Source organism: Sinohyriopsis cumingii, chromosome 3 (genome assembly GCF_028554795.1).
Source record: "Sinohyriopsis cumingii isolate HCF-2022 chromosome 3, ASM2855479v2, whole genome shotgun sequence".
In the NCBI taxonomy this organism is placed as follows: domain Eukaryota; kingdom Metazoa; phylum Mollusca; class Bivalvia; order Unionida; family Unionidae; genus Sinohyriopsis; species Sinohyriopsis cumingii.
In genome coordinates this window covers 614,340-641,293 of record NC_142963.1, presented here as the reverse complement: position 1 = coordinate 641,293, position 26,954 = coordinate 614,340, and the positions used below count along the sequence as shown (strand labels likewise).

The 26,954-nt window shown below is 36.5% G+C and overlaps 1 protein-coding gene across 1 annotated transcript in view; it reads left to right on the top strand.

Annotated features, from left to right (window-relative positions):
• The first annotated feature begins 231 nt into the window (after positions 1 to 231).
• The window catches only part of LOC149802319 (uncharacterized), a 45,170-nt gene continuing 18,447 nt past the window's right edge, over positions 232 to 26,954 (top strand). The window contains exons 1-6 of the mRNA XM_089951533.1: positions 232 to 355; positions 3,169 to 3,480; positions 7,177 to 7,552; positions 8,900 to 9,004; positions 11,119 to 11,302; positions 20,252 to 20,396. Of these exons, the coding sequence (XP_089807659.1) occupies positions 232 to 355; positions 3,169 to 3,480; positions 7,177 to 7,552; positions 8,900 to 9,004; positions 11,119 to 11,302; positions 20,252 to 20,396 (1,246 nt within the window). The remainder of the gene's footprint in view (positions 356 to 3,168; positions 3,481 to 7,176; positions 7,553 to 8,899; positions 9,005 to 11,118; positions 11,303 to 20,251; positions 20,397 to 26,954) is intronic.

Sequence of the window (26,954 nt, the reverse complement as noted above, 5' to 3'; positions counted from 1 at the left end):
CACCATATGGAAATATATGAGTTGCACACTAGACGCATGCTCGATATGGTAATGTGTTAGAAAAAGAAAAACACGCTGATACAGGATACCGAATGTTGTGTATCAAGCGCGAACTTTAATTTCGCCTAAAAAGTGAATACTTATTACCGGATAGAGTGACGAACAAAGAATCGGTTTTCGGCGTTTCTTTAATCAATACTGCAAAACTTAATTACTTCCCTTTAGCACACCATGGCGGAGAGTGAACAAGTTATCAACGCCTTGAAGAAAGTTTTCTTCACTTTTGCAACCTGTAATGTTCCCATAAAAGATGACAGTTATCTGCTAAAGTTAACTGATTTTTTGGATACCTTTTGTAAGTTATTCACAGATGTGACATGTATATTTGAAATGTTATTTACTTCTAAACGCCTATCAATGGCTTAGGACGGTTGTACAAAAGACGTTATTCATTTTCGAGGACAGGATGTCTAATATGTTTATATCACATGTGACCCACGCAATTTTAATGCACCCCCCCCCCCATATCATGAAGAAGTAAAAAAAAAACCAAAAACGTGTTTTTACGTCTGACATCGTTCCAGCCCATGAAGGTTCTCAGCTATAAGATGTGGCTCATTTGTTAAGAGATATGTTTCTGTTCATCAAGTCATTGTTTAGTTTTCAGTTTGAGAATTTAGGTATATACAAACGTAATTTTGTGCTTACCATTCATTTGAATCAACTCTCGAAATGCTATTCCACTGAAATATTACCAGTGTCTTGGAGAGAAAAAACCTATTGATTAATGTTAATTATTTCTTATTATTTTTCATTTAAAGTGGTCTTTGAATACTTGGTGGTGAACTGATCTATTTTTTGTTTAAGTCTCTCTCTTCTCTATATTGTAAACTTACCTTCTAGCAAAGTAAAAAAGTCTCCTCAAAAAGCAGCAACACCATATTACATAAATGTTAAAATAATAATTTTATGAATGTACCTCAAATATCATGATTTGCATAGAAAATGTTTTATCCTGATTATTTTGTGTTTTAAAATAAAAAAGAAGCAAAAAAGTACACATTTTTGGACCAGTCACATTGGAGGATATTCACAAAAAACACTATTCAAGTTGAATTATGATGACAAAGCAAAAACAAAATAATTTCATATTTTTCTTTACATCACTGGAATATCATAATGCTACTGTGTATTAAATTCAGCTCTTTCAGATGTGATAGAAATAGTTCACAGGTTAAAATGAAAGCAAAGATAGTGCATATTTATTGACCTAAATACATTTAAGTGAAGAAATGCGTTAAATTTTTTAATTTCAAATATTAGAAAAGATATGCTGAGATAGCCACTAGTTTGTTGTGCATTGTGTGAGGGGGTTATCTTGTAGGTTACATTATTATTTGTGTGATTTGGTTCCTCTTATTTATTATTAAAATCTGAAAAAATTGAATGTGGCTCAAGTCATATTGCTTTCTCAGTTGGTTAACCCTTTACCTCATAGAGCATAGTTACAATGTGCAGCGCACTGTAAATAGAATACCTGTTACCTGTTTGACTCCATACGCATAGGCCTGCCTGTTAACTGTTAAGCAAATTAGTGTATGTTACGTTTGACAAGTAAAGTCTGATTGTTATAGCTGTGTAATTATTTTTCACGGAATAATTTTTTATGTGCTTTAAAATCTTGAGAAAACTTGTTCACCTTCATGTCAGTGAGACTGCGTGACCAACCGTAGCTGCCATTTCTCATAGTTGAAATTTACAAGTTTTTTGTCCGCGTCTACATCACTAAGTCATCTGAATTTGATAATTTATAAAAACAAATTGCTGCCTACATCAATATCAGAGCCTTTGCCTAAGTTATTGAAGCTTTCATGGCTGTGATTATAATCGTAAAAACTTCGTAAATACTGAATGAAATCCGCGACCTTCATTTTGGAGAGTGGAGATTATGAACCAGTTACTTTAAATAGCAGATATCAACCAGAGCATAAACAGTGACCACATGATCTGACGTAATTGTCGTTTGCAGAAATGGATGTAGTATTTAATAGGGGGTTTTCCCCGAAGGTGGCGCTACAAAAACCAGCTTAAAATGGCTGATGTTTACAGCAGACATCAAAAGGCGTTTCCATGCGAATGGAGTAGAGATGTCAACAGTCGCTTCCGTGCAAATGGAGTAGAGGTGTCCAAAGGCGCTTGCATGAGGTAAAAGGTTAAGAACTGACCCAAAAATCTTGTGTGGCTCAAGATATATGGATTTCTCAACTCATTGATAACTGTCCCAAAAATCTAGTGTTGCTCAAAACTTATTGTTTTTTCAGGGCATTAAAAACTGGTCCAGAAATCATATAACTCTTGAGCTTGGGATTTGTGATCAGCCGGGTAACTTTACATTTGTAACATCATTTTTGATTGTTTGAGAATGATGCTCCAGCTCAGACTCCAGCTCAGAAGTTTTGAGATTTCCAGGCCTGATCAACAAAATAAAAACAGCAGGAGAGATGCTTTTTATGCCAAGTTTTTGAAATCTTATTTTATGTTACCTGTTGTAACTTCTAAGGCATCATTGCTACCAGTATGTCACTTTTTGAAATCTTATTTTATGTTACCTGTTGTAACTTCTAAGGCATCATTGCTACCAGTATGTCACTTTTTGAAATCTTATTTTATGTTACCTGTTGTAACTTCTAAGGCATCATTGCTACCAGTATGTCACTTTTTGAAATCTTATTTTATGTTACCTGTTGTAACTTCTAAGGCATCATTGCTACCAGTATGTCACTTTTTGAAATCTTATTTTATGTTACCTGTTGTAACTTCTAAGGCATCATTGCTACCAGTATGTCACTTTTTGAAATCTTATTTTATTTTTACCTGTTGTAACTTCTAAGGCATCATTGCTACCAGTATGTCACTTTTTGAAATCTTATTTTATTTTTACCTGTTGTAACTTCTAAGGCATCATTGCTACCAGAGCAGAATAAAAATCACCAGTATTTCAACTTTTGTTCACATTTTCAGTATTTTCACTTTAACAGTATTGGAAATTAGAATTACTGTAACAGAAATAATGTGTTCATAGTTTTGCTTGGTCTTAATTTTAAAGTTGAACTTGATTTTTAATTTTCATTTTTAAAATAATTTATCTTTTTTAACTCTTATTTTCAGTACTTGATGGAAAAATAGTGACAGAATGTGGTATTCTAGATTTTCTAGAGACAGTAACTCAAAGACTGTTAGATTGTGACACAAATGTAGCTGTTCTCTGTCTTCGAATCACTGGCATCCTTGCTGCAAGAGGGACGCTATTCACACAACTGAGGCCATTCCTTACAAAAATTCTCATACAAGCTCATGAAAGAATTATGAAGGAATGGGAGACAACTGTTTGTCCAGACTTAGCAGGTGCTCTTTACCATACTTACAGCAGACTCCTCACCATTAATGAAGGATACCAATGGATTTGTCAGAGAGGAAAAGGTACATGTTTTTATTTAAAACTTTGCAAGAATTTTATGTGGAAACTATAGATAAGATGAATAATAATTCATTTTGATCAAGAAGGGGTAAAAATATGTTTTCATCTCAGCTTTGGTAATTTTATTTGCATGTATTGTGAGTAAAATTATACTTGCTGCCAACTGAGATTGCATTGTGTTTTGAATGAAAATGTAACATTGTTTTGCATAGAAATAATTTACTATATATTTATAATGGTACACACATTTTTTATGATAAAACAAGCTCCTTTTCATACTGGCACTGTTAGCAGCAGTGGCATTTTGATTTGGCCATGTACACCCGGTCATCTGTCCACCAGTCCAGCTGTCTCAAGAAGTTTGTTAGCATGATTGCAAAATACACTCAGTGTACATGAATGAAATTTGATAGGCTTATATGTTTCTAAATATAGATGACTAGATTAGATTTTCAGACACATCATTTTTTTATATATACATATTTTCAACTTTATGGATCATGACTTTTGCATGAAAATGCTGTTAGCATGATAAAACCAAAAATCTACTAAAGAACATTTGGTGGCCCCACCTTTTCAGGTCTTCATGAGGGGCACATATTATACAAACACAGATCTAGTTTTGCAACAGATTTTAGCAAAATAATGTATAGTAATCAGGGCTCCAAGCTGCAAGTAAATTACTCAAAATTTCAACCAAAAGTTGTATTAAATTGGTGAATACATTTTATAGAATGGTTGCTGGCTGGTGTCAACCATTCCTCAAAAGCTCAAGCGTATTGATATCAATCACAGGGGATGACATCATTCTTTACATTGTACCTATCAGTCATTATGAAAAGGTCCTTCCTTATCATTTATTTTTTTTATGTATGTAGGATACATGTATTATAAAAAAACTACAAGGGAGGATATTTCTTATGTGATCTATTTAAGAAGCAATGCTGATATTTCAAGCTACATTTTACAACCAAATGTTTTCAAATGGCAACTTTATTTTTAAGTTGGTAGCCATTACAGTGACCAATATATTAGATCTGCTTGTAGCCTTGTTAATAAAGCCATCCCCCTCTTTCCAATAATTGTGGCTGACACTTTTTGCATGTCATGGGAGTCATATCCCTCTTTCTACTAATTGTTTTGGCCGACACTCTGGGCATGTCATGGGAGAAATAATGTACAGTGTGACCCCACTATAACACGGTAGCTGCGAGCCATAGAACCCGACCATGTTATAGACCGAACCGTGTTATAATCAACCAGGCCAGTTAGCTGAAGAAAATGATGCATATACCCAAACAATGTGCAGGAGGGGGTAGGCAATAAATGGGGGCAGTAAAATACATGCTTCATCGGCACAGTTACCATCTTAAATCAATGCATATTAAACGAGAAATACACCTGTAGTGAAAACAGAGAAGGCATATATAATTGTTAACTTTATTTAGAGAACCACCAATTTGTACATATACATGAATACTGTTTATATATACCTGTCTAATCTATAACATGAACAGAGTATCATTACTGTATACTTACCCATAAATCTCATACATTGAATCCACATAACAAGTGATTCCATCGAAAATATGCACACACAGAGATTTAAAATATTCAGTTATTTTGTCACAGGTCATATTGGTCTGAATTCAGTGGAAAAATAGCACAATCACATAATGAATGATGAAGCACATTTACTTTTCAGTACGTTCCAAGTTAGTAAAAGGTTGTGTTTTAAGCCGTCATTGGTAGCGTTCATAATCATAAACTTTTTCCCTGCAAAAATGAATCTTTCACAGCACAGTTAACATGTTCCAGTCATGTTTGAAAATGCAAAAATCCATCTGATTCCATTACTTTTATTTAAGTTTGGTCCTGACTTCCTTTGAAGAAAAATTCTTTGTTTTTATTGAAGACTGTAGTTGGCTTTCTTTGATAAAGGATGCATGCATTATTGAAGTCACCACTAAAGGACAGCTTTAGAGAACCAAAAAAATGCCCATTTTTTATTTTGGTGGCAATATCAAATAATTGTATTGCATGATTGAGACTGATTTTTTCCCATTTGCTGAGAATGTTTTCATAACAATCGGTGCTTCAAAGGTAATCTGTTTCCTTTGAAATTTCAGCCATCTATTTCAAAAGGAATTGGCCATCATTTTTGGTCTATTCTAGTAACTGTTCCTCCCTGCCTATTGAATAAATCAATAAGTAAGATGTGTTTTTATTTCTTTTTTTAATATTTGTGGTAGCAGCGTGATGCTGCCTTCCACACATGCATTAGAAATTGAACAAAGGGTCAATGAAAGATAGAGACGAAGGTGTTCTGGTTTGTTACAGAAAATGTGAGTGTTCTGAAGGATTTAATTCTCAGTGAAAAGAAGAGGAATTTTACTTACCATCCACATACAAATGTCAGTCTATGTAAATATATTAATTACTAGCAAGTGGCTGAAAATCCGAAAAAAGATAGATTACGAGATAATGCCTCATCTGGTTGACCTCCATTACCAGAAATGTCAACAATAAAGTGGATATCTCACAACATACAGTACTCATGCTAGATGTCAAGATAAGTGGATTATGATATAACAATGCAGTGGTTAGATGGTTTGTCAATATGGACAAAGAATTTGTTTATGTAAAAATAGATAAATTTCAGTGCATTTTATATCAAGTTTGTGGCTTCCTTTCATGGGGCCTCTCCACTCCAAACCAGTTAAGCAGCCAACAATGTTGCCAATAAAAAAAACATTGCCAGATGGTATATTTTGCCACCAATAAGGGAAACAAATCCAAGTTTACTACATTGGCAAAGCCCTACGCGACCCCAAAATAAACTTTTTACACGTTATTTTTCGTACTTTTAAGAAGAAAAAACTACTTTTTTGTGTACAAGAAAAAACCTAAAATTTCAGGAGCCACGCTTTGATCGTCTTTTATTATTCATATGCGATCTCTTCCCCAAAATGATAATAAACTTTTTACAATTTTTTTTCCTCATACTTTTAAGAAAGATTTTTTTCTTCATATATGAGAAAAATACATGTACATGAAATTTTTGGATCCACACCATGACCATGTTATATTCGAATTCGTGTTATAAAGGAGCATGCTGTAGTGGGGTCACACTATTAAAATGGCAGATGAAATTTGACGAGAAGCAGAAATGCCTAATGTAGGCCTGAAATTTCCTTTTTTTCTCTTATGGAAATTTTAGATGTGATACAATTCTTTCCACTACAGCAATCAAGATAGGTCATTATTATTACTATCCATGTTGTTAAAATTACAGTATTAAAAGAATGTTGTAAAGTTAATTTGAGCAGATTATAAAGTTGATGATACGGCTTTTAAAGATAACAGCAAAAATATGACCAACATCTATCTGGAAATGGAGAAATAATTTCTGGGTCAGTTCTGTACTGGAAGTCTTAATCTTTCTGAAAATTGAGAAATAGTTTCTGGGCCTATGCTATACTGGAGAACTAATTTCTGGGTCAGTGCTGTACTTGAAGATTTACTCTTTCTGAAAATCGAGACAGTTTCTGGATCCATGCTATACTGGAAGACATACTCTTTCTTCTGGAAATGGAGAAATAGTTTCTGTCTGGGTCAGTACCATGCTTGAAGGCTCACTCTTTGTGTCTATCATGATCATTGATACAGTTCATGTTCAAACACTGTTTGTCTTTCAGATATTGTCAGTACTGCCTGGGACCTTTTACAGAGGGAAAGCAGCTTCTTTCTAACACAGGTGGTGACCAAATTTTTAGAGACCCTTTGGGTAGTGGGATCAGTTAGTGAAGATGGACAAAATGCTGAAAATTGGATGATGTTTCACATTGAAAAGATACAATCCATCCTTGGAGATTTCACAGAGAGTATCTATAGAGGCCAGACAGTTAAATGTTCCTTATTACAGCCAGCTTTGGATTTGATATATACATGCTCACAGTCTAATTTTCCACATGATAGAGAACTGGTAAAGAACATTATAAAGTTAGTTTCAGAAACAGAAGGACATGTCTTCTCCACAGCAGTTAGGATATTGAGTATGTTGGTGGCTCAGAGGTAGGTATTTGCTACTGTATTAGGTACCTCAGTGCATCTTGCATGACGTGTAAAAAATTTGGTTGACATACCTTGAACAATTTGAGAGTTGTATTCTGGAAACAAAATTCTTTACTATTAGTCGGTTAGATGGATATGTTAATAGCTGTACAGTATTATATACACAAAGTATCAGGTATATTATATATGTACCTCTTGGACCCATTACCCCATCCTGGGATGGGACCCAGTGGCCAAAGTCCCAGGGACTTGATAGCATCATCCACAGGCAATATGATATAGGGGTAAGAATTGTGTAGGGATAGATGGGTGTAGTATTGTTTCCCACTATGGTGTGCTTTCATTGTCAGCATTTGAAAGGATCTGTACCATCAGCTGGGGTTAATCGCACTGGTCTTTTATTAGACTGCATGGTTGACCTATACCTGTCATTAATTAACATACTTTTATAGTCAGTACACCAGACTTATTATGCATTAAGATGGCTACTTGATATGTGAACTGGTAGTTTCATGATCCAAAAAGGATTATGCAGTGAATATAATTGCAGTTTACTGTTTTAGCACAGAATGTAGTATATGTTCTTGTAATTATAGAATGTGCTAATGTAATTTGCTTGCAGACAAAGTATTACTTCTTAAGGTAGTCAGAGGTCAACCAGATGATATGTTTCACTTGCAGATTCCAAATGCTACCACTGTCTTTACAACATGGAGCCCTATCATATGTATATCCCATTATGATACTGATGCCCAAATCCTGCTAGAGTCAAGGAGTAAAATATGTACAATGCCTTTTCATCATTTTTATTCGTTATATTTATTTCATTTACCCTGATCCATTAACTATTCAGATTTTGAATATAACATCAATACATACTTTCTTTCTTCATGTACCACTTTATTTGTGTGTTATGTTTATGGATGAGGCTATAATGCCAAGAAGTAGGACATTTTGATTTAGTTTGTTTTGTTTTTCTTAAAATGTTAATAATACCTGAATGACCCTATGTACTTCATATGTGACACATTGTATTGTTACGTACTTTCCTTATTCATTTTATCTTATCCCAGGGTCTTGCCCCTAGATTGGGGGATGGAGTAAAATTTTGTTCTCTTTGATATATCTACAGTAAATCTTGGGGTAATGTCATGAGTGTCTGGTTGATAGCAAGATCTAAGATGAGTTAAACTATGCATGTATTAATCAGGTGGTCTGATCTCTGGCTGACTTTGTTATCAAATAAATTTTCCAAACATATTTAGTGTCCTTTGTAAGTTTGCATTTACATAGTTATATATAGTGAAATTCATAGATGATGACTTTTTTTATTCTGTTTTATTACAGAAATGAAAATATTGAGGTTTCCATGCTGGTGAAGCTATCAAAAACCATCTTCTTCAATGGAAATATTCTAAAGTCTATGGAATTGGCAGCACAGCTATACCCACAGTAAATATATTTGCCTTCCTTTAATGAATATTTCCAGTTTATTCTGATGACATAAAACTTAATTATTTCCTTGAACTATTTATATGTCCACATTAATTTATTTGAAATTCTTCAGGCAGATGGTAAAGATGTGGAATTATGTCTTTACCCCGTCTCAATAAATGGGTGACATTTTGGTTTTGTGCTGGCCAACTATTTTCTGTAGGTCTGACCAGCTATCCATCTCAGTCTTTTGTAAGCAAGATAGCTCAGACATTGTTAAGACAATTTAATAAAGTTTAATACTGAGATAAACTCTAGCGAGTCACATGACACAATTTGAATTTATTGGACCTCAACTTTTATGGGGGGGGGGGGAGACTTGATTGATTTTCAGGCCATCACAGACATTTTGCAGTTTTTAGATGTTTGCAAACTTTTTGACAAAAACCCTTTTTAGTACAGTTTAGCAAACGTCATAGATGGCATTTGATTTTCATGCCATCATATCATGTTTTAAAAGTTTTCTTTATTGTTTGGATTTTGGGGACTTTTTTTGGGGTCTGCAATGTTTTGCAAGCAAAGCTAATTTTCTTTTTCTTTTGTCTTTTTTTTGTTGCTCATTGGTCGAAGATTTCAACTTGTATGCCCCACCTTTTGACACCTTTCAATATATCCAGATTTTCATAAAGCTAAAGCCTTCTGTATGCTGTTTGAATTGACTGAACTAGTTTTGATCATTTGGGATATCATAATCCAGATTTCAAAATCATGGTCTTTCTGTATCATACTCCAAACCTGATTTAGTTTATTCACATTGCTAAATGTTTCCTTTCTTTCTAAAACTGCCAGTGTCACAAAATGACATCAATTTTTATGGTGTAGGAGGTGTGTGGTTTGTGTGAAGACATATCTCCTCTACTTGAAATCTGTATGAATATAGTTTAAGACAGTTTTATCACATGGCTGCTGTGCTATTTAGGTTTATGTCCAAAATAATTCTGAGACATCACATAAGGCAAAGGTGTAATGATAGCAGCAACAAACAGCTCTAAAAGTTCTATTACAAGTTGAAAGTATAGAGTGCTCTGAACGAATTCCAGTGGTGTTCAGAATAAATTCCAATCTTAAATGTGCTGATGTGCCATTGGTCTTAAATGTGCTGATGTGCTAACATCTTGCTGTATCACAGTGATATAATCCAGAATGTTCTTGGATGAATTCCCAATAATTCCAAAATAGTGACATAGTCCTCAAGTCACTGAAACCTTTCTAATTCCAATGAATAATTTATAAGTAAAAAATCCTCTCAAATTACAACTGAACACAACTAAAAGACTGATTTCACTAGATATATGCTTAAAAAAAAGAATAAATGATTATGTTTATCAGATTGTTATATAAAAACCTAAGACACAATCATAGGACCATGATGAGGGGCAAACGTTCATTTCCAGAACATTCTAAACTATAAACAAGATCAGGTCTTTTATTTAAATTTTAGTGAAGAACATGACAAATATCAGGTAGACCAGGTTTTTACAACAGGAAAACCAATGTCCTAAACATGGATACAAGTAAACATGTTTACCTACAAGTGATAATTATCTTAAAATATAATCTACAATTGTAGATGAAAATTAGCTATGTTATATTTTGTTTACAAAGTGACCCTTATAATCTATAATTATAGAGAAAAAGATTAAACACACAATATAGATATACATAACAATATTTAAATGATATTTCTTTTGAAAATCAAGGTGACAGAATCTGCAAGGACACAGGATTTTCCATAAAAATATTTTGTTGCTGTATAATGAACATGATGGTGCAAGAATATGTATAAACTTCAGTTGTAATAATGGAGTGATATATTGTTTGTAATTCAAACAAAACTTCAATTTTTGTCAAAGCAATACTGAATATACTCACTTATAAGTCGTCAAACTGCAAATTGCACACACCACAATCTGTCATCACATAAAATGAAAGCAGATCATGGTACTTGTTGTTTGCAGTTTGCGTGGAGCAGTCAGAATCAACATTTTGCTTCACTTATATTTAAATCTACCATACTCTTTTTTTTGTATTGATAAACACTAATCTTTTTTGCCTTTTTTCTTCTTATATAGTTGCCCAAAGGCAGACGCTGATGAACTCGAAAACATACTTCTTTTACCTATAGAGTTTGCTGTAGGTAGCTTCCAGCCTGACAAGAGCTCTGATTTCCATGTTCTGTTAACAGTTATGTCTAAATGTTCACTGTGTAGTCGGACACTCTGTCAGGCCTTGGGCTGGCTGGTCGATGTAAAAAAGGTGGGTGTATTTCAACCAATGGGACAGCTAGAAAATAGAAAGTCTCTTTATATGCATGTGGCTATTTCAGTGTGGTCATTTCTATGGGTCAGTCGACTCAGATAAAACCCGGTCATGTCATTATAGAAACCACACAATGATGCATTGACACATATCAGCAATATCAGTTTTTTGTGATGATATATCACTGCTCTGTTTCAGGTTATTCATGAATGATATAGCACTTAATGCTGTTAAATGACATTGTAAAATATTTGGCACTTTGAATGCATGAAATTAATGGATTTGCTGTATGAATTGTTACAGTTCAACTCAGTGTTTGTACATTGATCCGACTGTCCATCTCCTTATACTGGTGTTTCTAATATCACCAGATTTTGTACACTGATTGTCCATGTAATAACAATCTGCAAGAGAGGAATGATTTTGGCCTCCTTCCCTGGTCACGGTGTCATTTTTGAATAGCTTTTTGGTTTTCTTAACTTTATACTGGATGGGAGGGGTGGAACAAGAGATATGTACAGAAAGCATGGGGATTTGTCATGGTAGCCATAGACTTAGGGCCAGTTAAGTTTTCTCTTGGTAAGATTAGCTTTTACTCTGAAATACAAATTATTCAAGTGAATGTGCAAAGATAGTAATTGTGATGACAAGGAGGCTTCTATCGTAACTTCATTTGGTTTAGTTTGCTGCTTTACAGCACACAAACACAAATAGGTTATATAGTGCTGAGGCAGTTGGAGTCAGATGCCTAGCCCAAGGACACATCATGATAGCTGACCCAGACTGGTTGGATGGCAGGATTCATACCAGCACCATTTTGGTCATGAGTCCAGCATGCTAACCACTGAGTCACCATGGCTCCTATAATAACTTGGTAATGATATTGCAACGAGCCCAAGGTGTGTATCACAATATGCATTTTACTGAACACTGTATGGTAATACATAATTGAATCATGACATCAGAGGCTATACATAGCCCCGGCCATTATCTTCAACCCTACTTTCTTTAAATCCCACATCATGAGATGCAAGTATCCTGTTGTAATCATGTTTCTTCTTCAGATGCATTACTTGATTATAATATAGAAGAACACCCACTGCCTTTAGAATCCAGTCTCCTAAGCTAAAAGGACATTCACTGCTTTTGGGTTATTTTAGCAACAAAAGTGCTTCAGGGTTTTCTTCTTGACAAGGCAGACATTAGATGAGAGTAGTCTTCAATATTTTCACTCATTCAGCATGCATTTACACAAGGACTTTTAAATACTGCCCACTTTGTAGCTTTCTATCAGCTCAAACAGTTCCTAGAGCTTTCTCACCTCAATGATGTATCTTCATTTATTTTCTGTCTTCATCTCTGTTTGCATCATAGACAAGTAGTTTCCACTAAAGTTGTCCAATTTTGTTGTTTGATGGTGCAAAAGATGATGCAGTCTTTTCCATCACAGGCTTCCCACATTGTTACAGTCCCACCACAGCACACTACTACATCCAGCACATGCCATAACATCACACTACTACATAAAAGCTCATGCCATAACAGTACACTGTTACATCCAGCACATGCCATAACAGCACACTGCTACATCCAGCACATGCCATAACAGCACACTGCTACATCCAGCACATGCCAAAACAGTACACTACTACATCCAGCACATGCCTTAACAGTACACTGCTACGTCCAGCACATGCCATAAAAGCACACTACTACATCCAGCACATGCCATAACGGCACACTGCTACATCCAGCACATGCCATAACAGTACACTACTACATCCAGCACATGCCATAACAGTACACTGCTACATCCAGCACATGCCATAACAGCACACTGCTACATCCAGCACATGCCTTAACAGTACACTGCTACTTCCAGCACATGCCATAACAGCACACTGCTACATCCAGCACATGCCATAACAGTACACTGCTACATCCAGCACATGCCATAACAGCACACTGCTACATCCAGCACATGCCATAACAGTACACTGCTACTTCCAGCACATGCCATAACAGTACACTGCTACATCCAGCACATGCCATAACAGTACACTACTACATCCAGCACATGCCATAACAGCACACTACTACATCCAGCACATGCCATAACAGTATACTGCTACATCCAGCACATGCCATAACGGTACACTACTACATCCAGCACATGCCATAACAGCACACTGCTACATCCAGCACATGCCTTAACAGTACACTGCTACATCCAGCACATGCCATAACAGCACACTGCTACATCCAGCACATGCCATAACAGCACACTGCTACATCCAGCACATGCCATAACAGTACACTGCTACTTCCAGCACATGCCATAACAGTATACTGCTACATCCAGCACATGCCATAACAGTACACTGCTACATCCAGCACATGCCATAACATCACACTGCTACATCCAGCACATGCCATAATGGCACACTACTACATCCAGCACATGCCATAACAGCACACTACTACATCCAGCACATGCCATAACAGCACACTGCTACATCCAGCACATGCCATAACATCACACTGCTACATCCAGCACATGCCATAACAGCACACTACTACATCTAGCACATGCCTTAACAGCACACTACTACATCTAGCACATGCCATAACATCACACTGCTACATCCAGCACATGCCATAACAGCACACTGCTACATCCAGCACATGCCATAACAGCACACTACTACATCCAGCACATGCCATAACAGTACACTGCTACATCTAGCACATGCCATAACAGCACACTGCTACATCCAGCACATGCCATAACAGTATACTGCTACATCCAGCACACGGTTCGAGTCTAAGATTCAGCCAATGTGGGCATGTGAGAAAGCTTGCCAGTAGCTTCTTGTGGGTCGGTGGTTCTTTCCGGGGTTTTCCGGGTTCTTCCTCCACCATTAATACTGGCCGCCATGTATAGCCTATCGTGTGCTGAAAAATGGTGTTAAACCCCACAACAACAACAACTACATCCAGCACATGCCATAACAGCACACTACTACCTCCAGCACGTGCCATAACAGCACGCTACTACCTCCAGCACATGCCATAACAGCACACTGCTACATCTAGCACATGCCATAACAGCACAGACTACCAAGCCAGTACTGATATATGACAGTCCAACTGGACCCATCTTGGATATTTCATCACCACAAGCAGACTCCAGTATTGGTCATCATTCCCAGGATAGCCGGTACCGTAGATTGGGACTATATGTCAGCCAGTCCTAAACTATGTCCAGTGCAGTTCAGGTACAGCTTTAACCTGTATGTTTTACTGCCAGAACTGAGTACAGTGATGCGTTTTCTCAGACACCAGTCTTGGACACAATACAGCATTTTGCACATGGTGATGCCAGTTTCAGTCATGGAGAATCAGCATATTATAGTATTGAATGCATTGATTTGGCACAAGGGAGGTCTGTCACCAGTCCTTTAACCTAGTTCTTACTACTGTGAATCAGCACACCTAGTATCCAGCTCATTCATGTTCACCATCCCCAACAACCTGCTTTGCCATCTTGGTCAATGCTTCCTTTGCAGGAGTCTTTTGTACCACCCTTTTCTGTATGGTTTATAAGGACAATCTAACAAACACATCTTTCTTGATCCGATGATGTCCTGAGAAGGCACAGCCTTCCATGCATTGATTAAAGAAATCTTTTGGCTTCTGCCTCTACAGTTTTGTCCTCCTGCTGCTGCTCCTTCTTTGGCCTCTAACAGACTCTCAGTGTCTTTTTATGTCTTTACCTAGAAACCCTTCTTTCAAACAGCTTCCACAGTCAGGTCAAGTCGCTGACATTCTACATTATTGTAAAAGGCAGCTCTAAGTACCCAAGCATTAACAGGCCTTTCTGGCCACAAGCAAACTAAGTTCCCATAGAGTGTAGTGGTAATATTCTGCAAAATTACCACATATTTGCGGTAAGATGGGCAAAAACATACAGCCTGTGGATGATTTGCTTCAGATGTCAGCAAGGAAATGAAAAAGGCTTTAGGTTCCAGCCTACTGCTGCATGCAAATTTGCCCATACCAAGGTTTCTTATGAAACAACTTACATAACTTTATGTCTGGTAAATATTTTAGCCAGTCAGGAACCGTCCAGCAGGCTGATTCTGTGCCTTGTAAAATATTAAGTTTTTTGTGACCTAAAATGAAAGTTTTCTTTGATATTATTATAACTAATTATAACCATCAGTGTTTATTCTTCAAACTCACAATTACCATTTTGAATAATCTTGATGTACGACAGATGCTTATGTAAGAGGTGTGTATGTACAATAGTTTTTATAGGGAAGGGGTGTAAATCTTGCTACACCTTCTTCCCAGACTCAAAGTTTCATCACCTTTAAGAAACCATGCAGACCTTTTTGACAATATTGGAATCTTAAGTTTAAAATTTTGTCATTTATCACATAAAGCTGTTCTTCTGATCAGTTGTGTCATTGTGCCTTAAGTGAGGACATCCTCTGGTAACGAAATCAGGCAAACAGTTTTGACAATGAATAAAAATTAGGTAAAAAAATCAGAGAAAAATATTGCCTAAATTATTTGCTAAGATACAGTAGCAAAATACCAAATTTAAAATAATACTAATATAACTGATTTAGTGGTATTATTTTTTCCAGGATTATTTGCCCAGCTTGACAAAACCTGGAAAAATGTAATATTTTTTAAACTGAACCAGAACCTTTTCCTTCCCTTACCATTAATAACTACAATAATATAGTTCCACTTTTAACAGTTAAGAATTATTAGTCATAGATATGTGTGCATGAATTTATTACAGATAAATGTTTTCTGGGTCATGCTTTGTGCTGCTGGCAAAATTACATTATAAGCAAATCGTTGAGCAATCCTACTAAATCTGTTTTTAAAATCCAACATGATTAATAATTGTGATGCCAGTAAAAATCTCTAATATTTGAACAGCAGACTACGTAGTGGGTAAAAATTACACAACAGACCACATAGTGGGTAAAAATTACACAACAGACCACATAGTGGGTAAAAATTACACAACAGACCACATAGTGGGTAAAAATTACACAACAGACCACATAGTGGGTAAAAAATTACACAACATACCACTTATTCTTAAACACTAAAAACAATTCACCCTAATTTGTTGCTAAAATGTGTGAGAATGTGGCTTGTGTTATCAACAGGCAGCCCAACCTTCACACTTGATTGCCTAGCTGATTCTGTTAAGCTTCATCTCATGGAAAGAGATTCATTCCCATCTGTGTCCTTGCTGCTAAAAGACCATGCATCACAAGGCCATTTTCAGATTGCAGTCTTTGTCTTCCAGCCTCTATTACATAGTCAGATGGAGATAGTCAGAAAACAGGCCACCAAGAAACCAATATCATGCCAGTCAAGTGACCCAGAACACAGCCTTTGTTCCCCAAGAAGGACCAGAATTGTCCGAAGGTTCCCTTTGACACATGGGAGATGAGAAAACCTTCCTCAGACCCTGCTCCTCAGTGAGGGTTCATTTTCCCTGAGCAAATGACATGGAGTGAGAATGACTGGCTTTAATTCATCTTTCCTACCCAGCAGCCTTCCTGCAGAAAACAATGCCATGTCTGTGCCATCCTTTTCCATTACCTCCAATGGTGATGTCCTTCATCACTACCCTGTCCTGACAACCGGGGACTTGTTGTAGTAACATACACTTACTATGATTTTACCCCATAACTTTTGCATGAGCTCAGCTCTCTCCACCAAGTCCTTCAGGTGCATCAGCATGTATTGGTCACTTATGTTGTTTGTCAGAGATCTTGACTTTCATAAGAATCACTGATGGAGTTGCCTCTCTCTTCAGAACCTCCACATCCATGACACTTGCTGACTTGATGACATCCTCCAAAAGCACTGGGTGAGCAGCATTTTCTGTCAGGACAGGAAATCATTTTTTTTCAATCTTGAATTTTCTTGGGATTCCTTTTTAACTTGGATAAATCTCCTTTCATCCCTGCTCTTGAGTCATTTGTTCAAGGGATTCGAAACCCCTTAAAGTTTTCCTCTCCAAATAATGTCATATGTGGATCATGCGTACCCCACCACAGTTTCATTTGAGCCAAGTTCATTCCCTTCAGAAGAGTTTCACAGATATGAGCCTTCTGGAGACAAAGGCCATAGTGAATACCTTAGGATTGTGACAGTCATTATTTAGAAGGGCACTCTCCATCTTTTTGGACATCTTGACTGTTGTCATTTACTTAAGAAGGCTATGGAGAACCAAGTCTTATGACCTGTTGTCTCATTGGGGATTTCTCAAGGTTGTGATCATGTCAATGAATCAGCACTCAAGTTGGCCACACCCCAGAAATGCTGACGTTCCAAACAAACTCACTGTGTTGACAAAATCAGCTGCCTCTTTATGACATGGTTGTGAGCCAGGTTCCTAACCCTTGTCTTGCCAGTCCCAGATCCAAACTTCTGGGCAGGAAATACCTTTTCCCATATTTGAATAGTCTCAGTGCATGCATGTTTCCACATACCCATTTGATTCCCAGGTGTTGCAAAAACTGATAATCTGAGTGCCAATGAATCCTGATTGTTAACTTCAAGTGGGGGAAAAGTCTTGCAACAGAGTTCTGTCTTTTCATCTTCTGAGACATTCATGTGCACGTTCTCCACCTGAACTATAAGATCCTGAACCATCCTATCTGACCCATTTCAAATATGCCTTCATACAAAACCCATCTCTGAACAAGTTATGGGTAGAATTTGTTGGGCAGGTAGATCACTTGTTCAAAACTCTATGAAAGGAAATGGGAGAGTTTTCTACCCATATTTTAAGCAGAGATACATCTCGGCATTCAAAGTCTCCATACCACAAGTAGCTGACTTTGTCCCATGGTTTTTAAGGAAAATAAGACTACTATTCCTTGATCTCTGACACTTGTGTGTGATCATGGAAGGGGTGGCATAGGCCATAACAAAGACCTCATTGACCAAGCCAGTTGTAATTTGTCTTGACCAAAGGCATATGTGATTTATCCAAACAGAACCTGCCATGGGTTCTGGCATGATTGAAATGTCACCTTTTAAAGCACCATATAGATTCTCTTATAATCACCTTTCATGCAAGCTCTGCTTCCTGGTTACTCTTGTCTATAGCAGGCAGAATCAGTGACAGCCACATATTATCAGCTGATTCAAACTCTGTACAGTTCCACCAGGATGGTCCATTTTATTTCATGATGACTCCTGCTTTTGTCACTAAAAATATACTCCTGCTCATGAGAAAACAGTCTTTTGTCTTGAAATCATTTTCTTTTTGGACTTTTCCACCCAGGGCATCTACCATGGTACTGAAGTGGTAATTCACCCTAATTTGCTGCTACAGTGGGTGAGAATGTGGCTTGTGTACTCAACAAGGCAGATGTAAAGCAGACTGATCCAATTGGAGAATGGATATCTTGTTTGTTTTTATCACATAAGGAAGAGGCTTATTTCAGTGTGGGTCCTGTCGTCCTTGATCCATGGGGTTATCAACTCAGTCAACAAGAATCTAACCCAGGGCCAGATGAATTTCTTATGAATATAGGCTTATGAGGTTAGGGCAGTTGTCACTAAGACATATTTCAGCAGTATAACATGAACTAACCATAGCCTGTATGACACATAAGACTTGAAGCTGCATCACAGAGCCAAGGCCAGCTCTTGGGTGAGGGGATGTAACTCTGCCTCTTACCATTTCTATGAACATATTATGATCTGGTAAATATTTTAGAAGAAACTTAATTTATTCCAGCAATTGCTTTCCTGCATTGTCCATTTTTCTGTCTATTCACATTGTCAGAAAGTCACATATATTTGTTGTAGATGAAGCTCCACACTTTCATTATGATATGATCTAGTGGCTAGTGGAGGTCTTTCACTTTCATTTTGAATAATTTTTAACCACTTATAATGTCAATAATTATGCTTATATTTTGTGTGTGTGTGATGTATGTAGATTTTTATATCTACTATGTTGGTACTTCTAATAACTTAGCACTGTTTTGATCCAACTAAAAAAAAAAATCTTGTCATTGACATATATTTATATTGTCCACTGTTTTTCATAGACAGTCAGGGACTTTAAATTTGGCTTATCCATCAGTCTTTCCATCTATGTGTTCTCTTTTAATTTTCTTCACAATAACTTCCTTAATTGTTTATGGTTTTTAACCAGATCTGGTCTGGGCCGAAATAATGATGAAATTCTGGCTGAGTTTGATTATCAGAAATTTAAATAATCATTTATCAGAGTTACAGCAAACAGTTGTTGGATCGACTAGATTCATTTCTGCTCAATAACTTAATTTTAATTTGATTTCAACCAGGCTTGGTGTGCAGCTTGATCGAGTTCAGTTGTCTCTGTTCTCATTTGTTTAGAAGCATTATAAGCCATGCTTCCTAGAGTCATAGCCCATGGTTACTAAAGTTATAGCCCATGGTTACTAAAGTTATAGCCCATGGTTACTAGAGTTACAGTCCATGGTTACAAAAAGTTATAGCCCATGGTTATTAGTTATAACCCATGATTACCAGACTTGCCCACTTTTGCATCTGCACAGTAACTGCCTTTATTATTATTGGATTTAAACTAAATGTTCCAGGGAGATTGATATTAGTAAGGACAATGAAAAGCATTGGACATTAATTTCAGGATTTTGCTTGTTAGGATCAACTTTATGACACATCTTAATTGGAGTAAAAAAAAAATTTAAATAATTATTTTAATATTTTTTGAATTTTCTTTCTCATCATTTCAGTACATCTGAACTTTCTATCTTTGAAGACTTAAAGTAAGAACACTAAGAAGTCTTGAAATGGGGAGGATGGATATGAAGTATATTTTAATAAATCATTTCTGTTTTACTTACATATTTCTAACGGGATTTTATTCCTTTTTTTTCTCAGTCAGCTTTTGAGCAGGTTCTGAAGCTTTTAAAGTGTACCTATGACAGTGGTCAGTTTGAGACAGTCCCAAGATCTGTACAAAGAACACTCCTCAAAAACAGGAAACTGCAACAGAAATGTGTCATGTATTTCCTCAGTCATGGTGGTGAGTGAATTTTTATGCAAATGAGAACTTATATATTTTATTTAACTTGCCGAGATATTTGCATGTGCCTGTAAATAAGATGAAATTTGCTGACTAGGCTTCAGAATTTTTGCTAAACACTTTTGACTGTTTATTGTTGATTTTTGTCTAAAATCGATACCTTTTCAGCTATTTTTCAGACAAATTTATCTTTCACACTCTTAGTGTTTTGTGTCACAGCTCATTTTCTTCTTAGGATTAATTTAGATATTTAAATGAGACAGGTATTTATGCATCCCCCATAAGGTAGAGCATGCGTTATGACATTGACCATCCATAACCATTTCTTTTTGTGCACAATTACTCAAGTTTTCTACCATTTATATTTACCAAACTTTGTGGATGTGTGGACTTGGGGTAAGAAAGAAACCCTATCAGTGTTTTAGTTAGTGGTCAAAGTCACTGTGATTAAAAGAATATAAATGGTTTCTGTATAATAGAATTAGTTCTACATCATACACACCTGGACCATACTTTGTGAATGGTTGCACTTAAGGTAAGGAACACCCCTATTGATTTCATGTCCAAAGGTCAAAGTCATTGTGACAAAACAAAGATACATAGTTTCTGCATAATGAAATTAATTCTACACTATATACCTGGACCAGACTTTGTGAATGGTTGGCACTTTATGTAAGGAACAACCCAGTTGATTTCTGGTCAAAAGGTAAATGGCCAAAATCAGTGTGACTAAAGAAGAAAAATGGTTTCTGGACAATGACATTAGTTATACATGATGTACCTGGACCAAATATTGCAGATGGCATAGTTCCTATTCAGTAACATTAGTTCTGCATCACAGATCTGGACCAAATGTTGTTGACTGCTTGTGGTGAGGAAAAACCTAATGATTTTTGGGACAATTAAAGACAGCATGGGGCCATTGTGTGCCATTCATCATACTCCTGCTTTTTTTCCCTACATAATTATTTCTGAAACTTATATTTCAGGGCACTGGCAATATATCAGACAGTCCTCAGAATGAATTCAGCAAGATCTCCTCGAACAGATCATTAATTCATTGTCACATCTATTTAGATCCATCTTAATAAATCAGCAGAAAAAAATTACTTCTGTCAGTTTAGTCCTCCCACAATTACAACAATACATTGCATAGATTGCAACAATACTCTGCATAAGCATACCTGTCAACTTTTCGAAAGGCAAGTAGGGAGATTGAATAAAAAATAGGGAGATTGGGACCTAAAATCGGGAGGTTTTATGCTGCATTTTTTAAATGCCAGTTTCAATAAACATTGACCAATCTTTCAGGTCCAGTATGCATGAAATTATCAAAGGAGGTATCAGGGGTGTCCACAGAAACTTTTCTGGGGGGCAGGGGGCAAACATGTAGTGGTCAGCAATTCAATTTGAAGGATGTTGGCCTAATCATGGTTCAAGGTAAAATGGGGGGGGGTCACCCATGGGATACACATCTTCTCCCTGTGATGTGCCTTATTTTCACCCACGATGTGCGCTCTTCTCATATTATGGTCAGCTGTGGCCAAACTAGTTAAGGTTAGTCTTAAGCAGGCAAGCAAGGAAGCCAGTGTGACTTATTATTAGTTAATCCTTATCACTGCATTTGTCATGTGAAAAGGATGGCCCCTCCAGCATACTTCACAGAAACCATGTTCTACAGTGTGTGTCTGTAAGCACCAGCAGTTGATTGGCAAATAAACGATGCCCTATTTAGTTGTAACTTATGATGACTATGACTTCATTTTAACAGTTCAAATCTGCAGTCACATGTTAATGTATATATGGCAACTTTTATTCCCACGTTTTATATCCCACCATATTTCTTTAGGGTCAGCTTGTAAGACTTGTAACACTGTTTACCAAATAAAATATTTATTCAGAATTAGTTCTTTTGGGGAACATATACTGCATGGTATATTTTTTCATTCCTTCTTTTAATTTAATTATGGTAATTAAAGTTGATGTATATGGTATAGGAATGCCAGGTGTTTACTGCTGTAAGTTTCTTTGTGGGAATGGAGATGCTATTGTGCTTATCAAGAAAAATACACAGCATTCATTGTGATCATGGATTGAAACTAATTGGTGAGAATTTTATTGTTGTGGTTTATCTTTTTACTGTAGTAATTTTGTAGGAGTTAAAACATTTCTGAAATTTACATGAATAATGTTTAAACTTAACAATTTATTTACTGAAGAAAAAGAGCACTTTGTATTGTGATATTAATTATTTTGTCACAACAATCTTCACAGGTGATAAAATAAAACATAGCTTCTGTGGATTGCATACAATGTATCTTTTTATATATGATTTCTTGGAGAAGAGAAAATTGACGGACATGATGTAATAATTGGGAGTTATCTGCAAAAACTTCGGAGATATAGTGAAATCAGGAGGTAGGTGTGAAACAGCCCCAAAAATAGGGAGGTATTTTTCTTCCAGTGTGAGAGTTCACAGGTATGCATAAGGTCCATTCTGGTATCAAACATCTGTATGGAACAGCAATTGGGTAAAGTTGATGAAAATAGTGGGGAGTGAGTGTACAAGATCAAAAATTATCATATTCAAAATAGTCCTTTTCAAGTTTTTGTTTCACACACATTCATTTTATAACATAGATGCTGATCAAATGTTGTTGTTGTTGTTGTTGTTGTGGGGTTTAACGCCATTTTTCAGCACACGATAGGCTATACGTGGCGGCCAGTATTAATGGTGGAGGAAGAACCCGGGAAAACACCAGAAAGAACCACCGACCCACGAGAAGCTACTGGCAAGCTTTCTCACATACCCACATTGGCTGAATCCTAGACTCGAACCGCCGCAGGATCAAATATTGTTAAAACTTGATATGAATGTTAAAAACACTGACATTTTGCTTCACCCCATTTGTACAAAGTCAAAGTATTATGGCACTATTAAAAGTAGGCTACAGTAAAAAAAATCAGCAACTGTTTCCATAACAGAAATGATCTGTTCATACATGAGTTAGATGAAATATTATATAAAATGATCAATTTTATTAATAATTGACCTGAATACATCCATTGAGTCATAATTTCCTTCCGATTGAGCTTCAGAATTGCAGCTTTTTCTTGTTCAAGGATCATGTGTGAATATTCAGTGGGAATTCAGTAGATAACTGTAATTTCGGGCATTTATGATCATCAAATTGTCACCAAAATTGACTACAGAGCATAAAACTTCTTTTTCTTACTTTCTACCTTCCTCTTTGAAGAGAACACTGACACAAAATCAACATTTTGTTTGATTATTAATGTATTGTATGGAGAGAAAATAGTGTTGTGGGTTTCAGGTGAAATCCAGGCAGTGTGAAGTGAACTTTACTTTTGAGGCATGTTAAGGCAAAGTGACATATTCACGGGCAGTTATTTTAACTGAATTGTCCTCTTGCATCTACCATGCTATGTACATAATTCACGACAACAAACTATGTTAATTAAGATGATACCCATGTATGTTGACACATGACCGGAAACACAAAAGCATGAGAGGAGAATGTGATCTCAAAAACTTTCCCACATGGTTGTCTGACCTTTTCTACTCTAAGAATTTCTTTTTGGGCTTGTATCAGGCTAGTTACATTAGAGATGTTTAAGGCTCATGTGACCTGGTTTCATCAGGTGGATGACATTACACAGTTTGAAAGTATAATTAGTGCATTGGTCACAGGATCCGGGCTAATGTTATCTGATGATTGGGTTTATTTATTGAGATCAATATGCTTCAGGTCAGATGTATCTGCATTGATAGTTATGTGGTAGGTACACTTGTCCAGAGTTCAGGAGTTAAGAGATTCAAGTCCCAGTCTGGTCACAAATTGTCCCCAGTGATATTTTGTGAAATTCAAGGGATCAAACACAGAAAAAAACTGTCAAATGTATCTTGGCTTTGACTTTCAGTTGCATTGGGTAGGTCTCTGTGGTATAGATAATATATACGTAGGGTCATTTCTAAATAAATAAAGCAAATATGTCACAGGAATTGATCATGTGGTAGAGTATCCTTTGTAAATTTAGCAGGGTTCTGGGCACAAGCCCTGGGTCCAGATGCAATATTTCCTCAGTGTTAGACTCATAGACATAAAATCCTGTCAGACTCCAAATGGGAAATATGTCACAAACATGATATGTCTTCAGGGCAGGGAAATATGTCATATACATGATACGTCTTCAGGGCAAGGGAATATGCTATAGACATGATGATATGTCTTCAATGGGAGGGGAATATGTCATAGACATGATATGTCTTTAGGGCAAGGGAATATGTCATAGACATGATATGTCTTCAGGGCAGGGAAATATGTCATATACATGATACGTCTTCAGGGCAAGGGAATATGCTATAGACATGATGATATGTCTTCAGTGGGAGGGGAATATGTCATAGACATGATGATACATCTTCAGGGCAAGGGAATATGTCATAGACATGATTATATGTCTTCATTGGGATGGGGAATATGTCATAGACATGATATGTCTTTAGGGCAAGGGAATATGTTATAGACATGATGTTGTGCCTTCAGGGCATGGGAATATGTCATATGATGATACGTCTTCAAGACGGGAATATGTCATAGACATAATATGTCTTCAGGGCAGGGGAATATGTCATAGGCATAATATGTCTTCAGGGCAGGGGAATATGTCATACATGGTATGTCTTTAGGGCAAGGGAATATGTTATAGACATGATGTTGTGTCTTAAGGGCATGGGAATATGTCATATATGATGATATGTTTTCAAGATGGGAATATGTCATAGACATGATGATATGTCTTCAGGGCAGGGGAATATGTCATATACATGATATGTCTTCAGGGCAAGGGAATATGCTATAGACTTGATGATATGACTTTAATGGGAGGGGAAAATGCCATAGGCATGATATGTTTTCAAGGCAAGGGAATATGTCATATACATCATTTTGTCTTCAGGGAAAGGGAATTGGTCATAGACATGATGATATGTTTTCAGGGCAGGGGAAAATGCCATAGACATGATGATATGTTTTCAGGGAAAGGGAATATGTCATATACATGATTTTGTTGTCAGGGCAAGGGAATTGGTCATAGACATGATGATATGTCTTCAGAGGAGGGGAATAAGTTATAGACACAGATTGGGTACTTTGGCTTTGATAGTTCAAGTGGATGTTTATTTGTATGACATATTTATATTGTGTGCTCCCCCACTCTGGCTACCAGATATTAAGGAAGAAATTTTGTGTTTGGACCAGAACTGTAACCCATGGCCTACCTAATGGTGTTCAACCACATAGGGCTATCTGAATGAAAGGCTAGTCTTGCTTGAGTCCCACCACTGGCACCAGCAATATCACAGGGAAAATATGTGCAGCTTGACTGGGACTCCAGTCCAGGACCTAACTTGAGATGGATGCTATACAAATAGAGCTACCTGATCTGAGCTCATTCACTCTGTCTGTTCCTATGAAATATTCACTCAGCTTCTTGAAAACATGTCCTCAAATCTCCATTATTCATCTACCTTTAGAACCAGAAAGTCAAGACAGATCAATATTTGTTTATTCTTACTTGGGTCACCAAATGATAGTGGAAAACATATGACTGGACCCCTGGTCCAAGCCCTGCTTGAACCCAGTAGTTCCCAAATTCAAGATGAGCAATTCTACACTTGAGTTATCTGAGCCAAAACACTCAGTCCTTTCCAACAACAAATGTAAATAGTAACAGCTGTATTGGTGGCATATGTTTACATTATCAGAAATGTACATGATACAGCTTGCAGTTATCTGAATTACTGTCATTATTGTAGAGTCACCTTCACCTTGGCATCCGTCCATCTACGGGAGACGATGGCATAGCTCCAAAGTATGCTTTTGCTTATCCTTCTTTTTATTATTGTAGAGTAGCAACCTGAAATTGTGAGCAAGCTCAGTGTAGTGTATATACTCCAACTGGAAATAAATTGTGTAATGGCCATTATCAGAAATTATGGAAATATGGTGATGGCTACATTTATTTTTATGGGCATTTGTCAGAGTGTTCAACAGATTGATAGAGCATTGACATCTGTCTTTGAGCATTAATAAAAAAGAGATAATGAAGAAAGCAGATCATGTTTTTGTTTGCACAGTGTTAAGACATGATATAATTTCAATTATTTACAAACAGAGGTTTTCTTAAGAGTGCTTGTAAAACAAATGCAGCAACAAATAATGGGGATTAAATATATAGCCCACATAAAAAAGTGAAATTCTTTGATCTGAATGGTTGGAATAGATTAACAGTATGCTTTTCAAGGAAATATGAAACCAGAACTGTAATTGTTTAGTCACCAGAAATGAATAACTTCACTAGTTAAATATGGCAGAGAAGTTACGGCCCTTGATTACCTGACCTACTGACTAAAGTTTCCACAACATAACTTTACAAGGAATGCTGGATTGCCAATCCAAAAAAATTATTTGAATGAAAGGTATGTTTTAAAAAAAATAATTTTGCTTTATAATTAAGCCAGAATGAAAAATAATT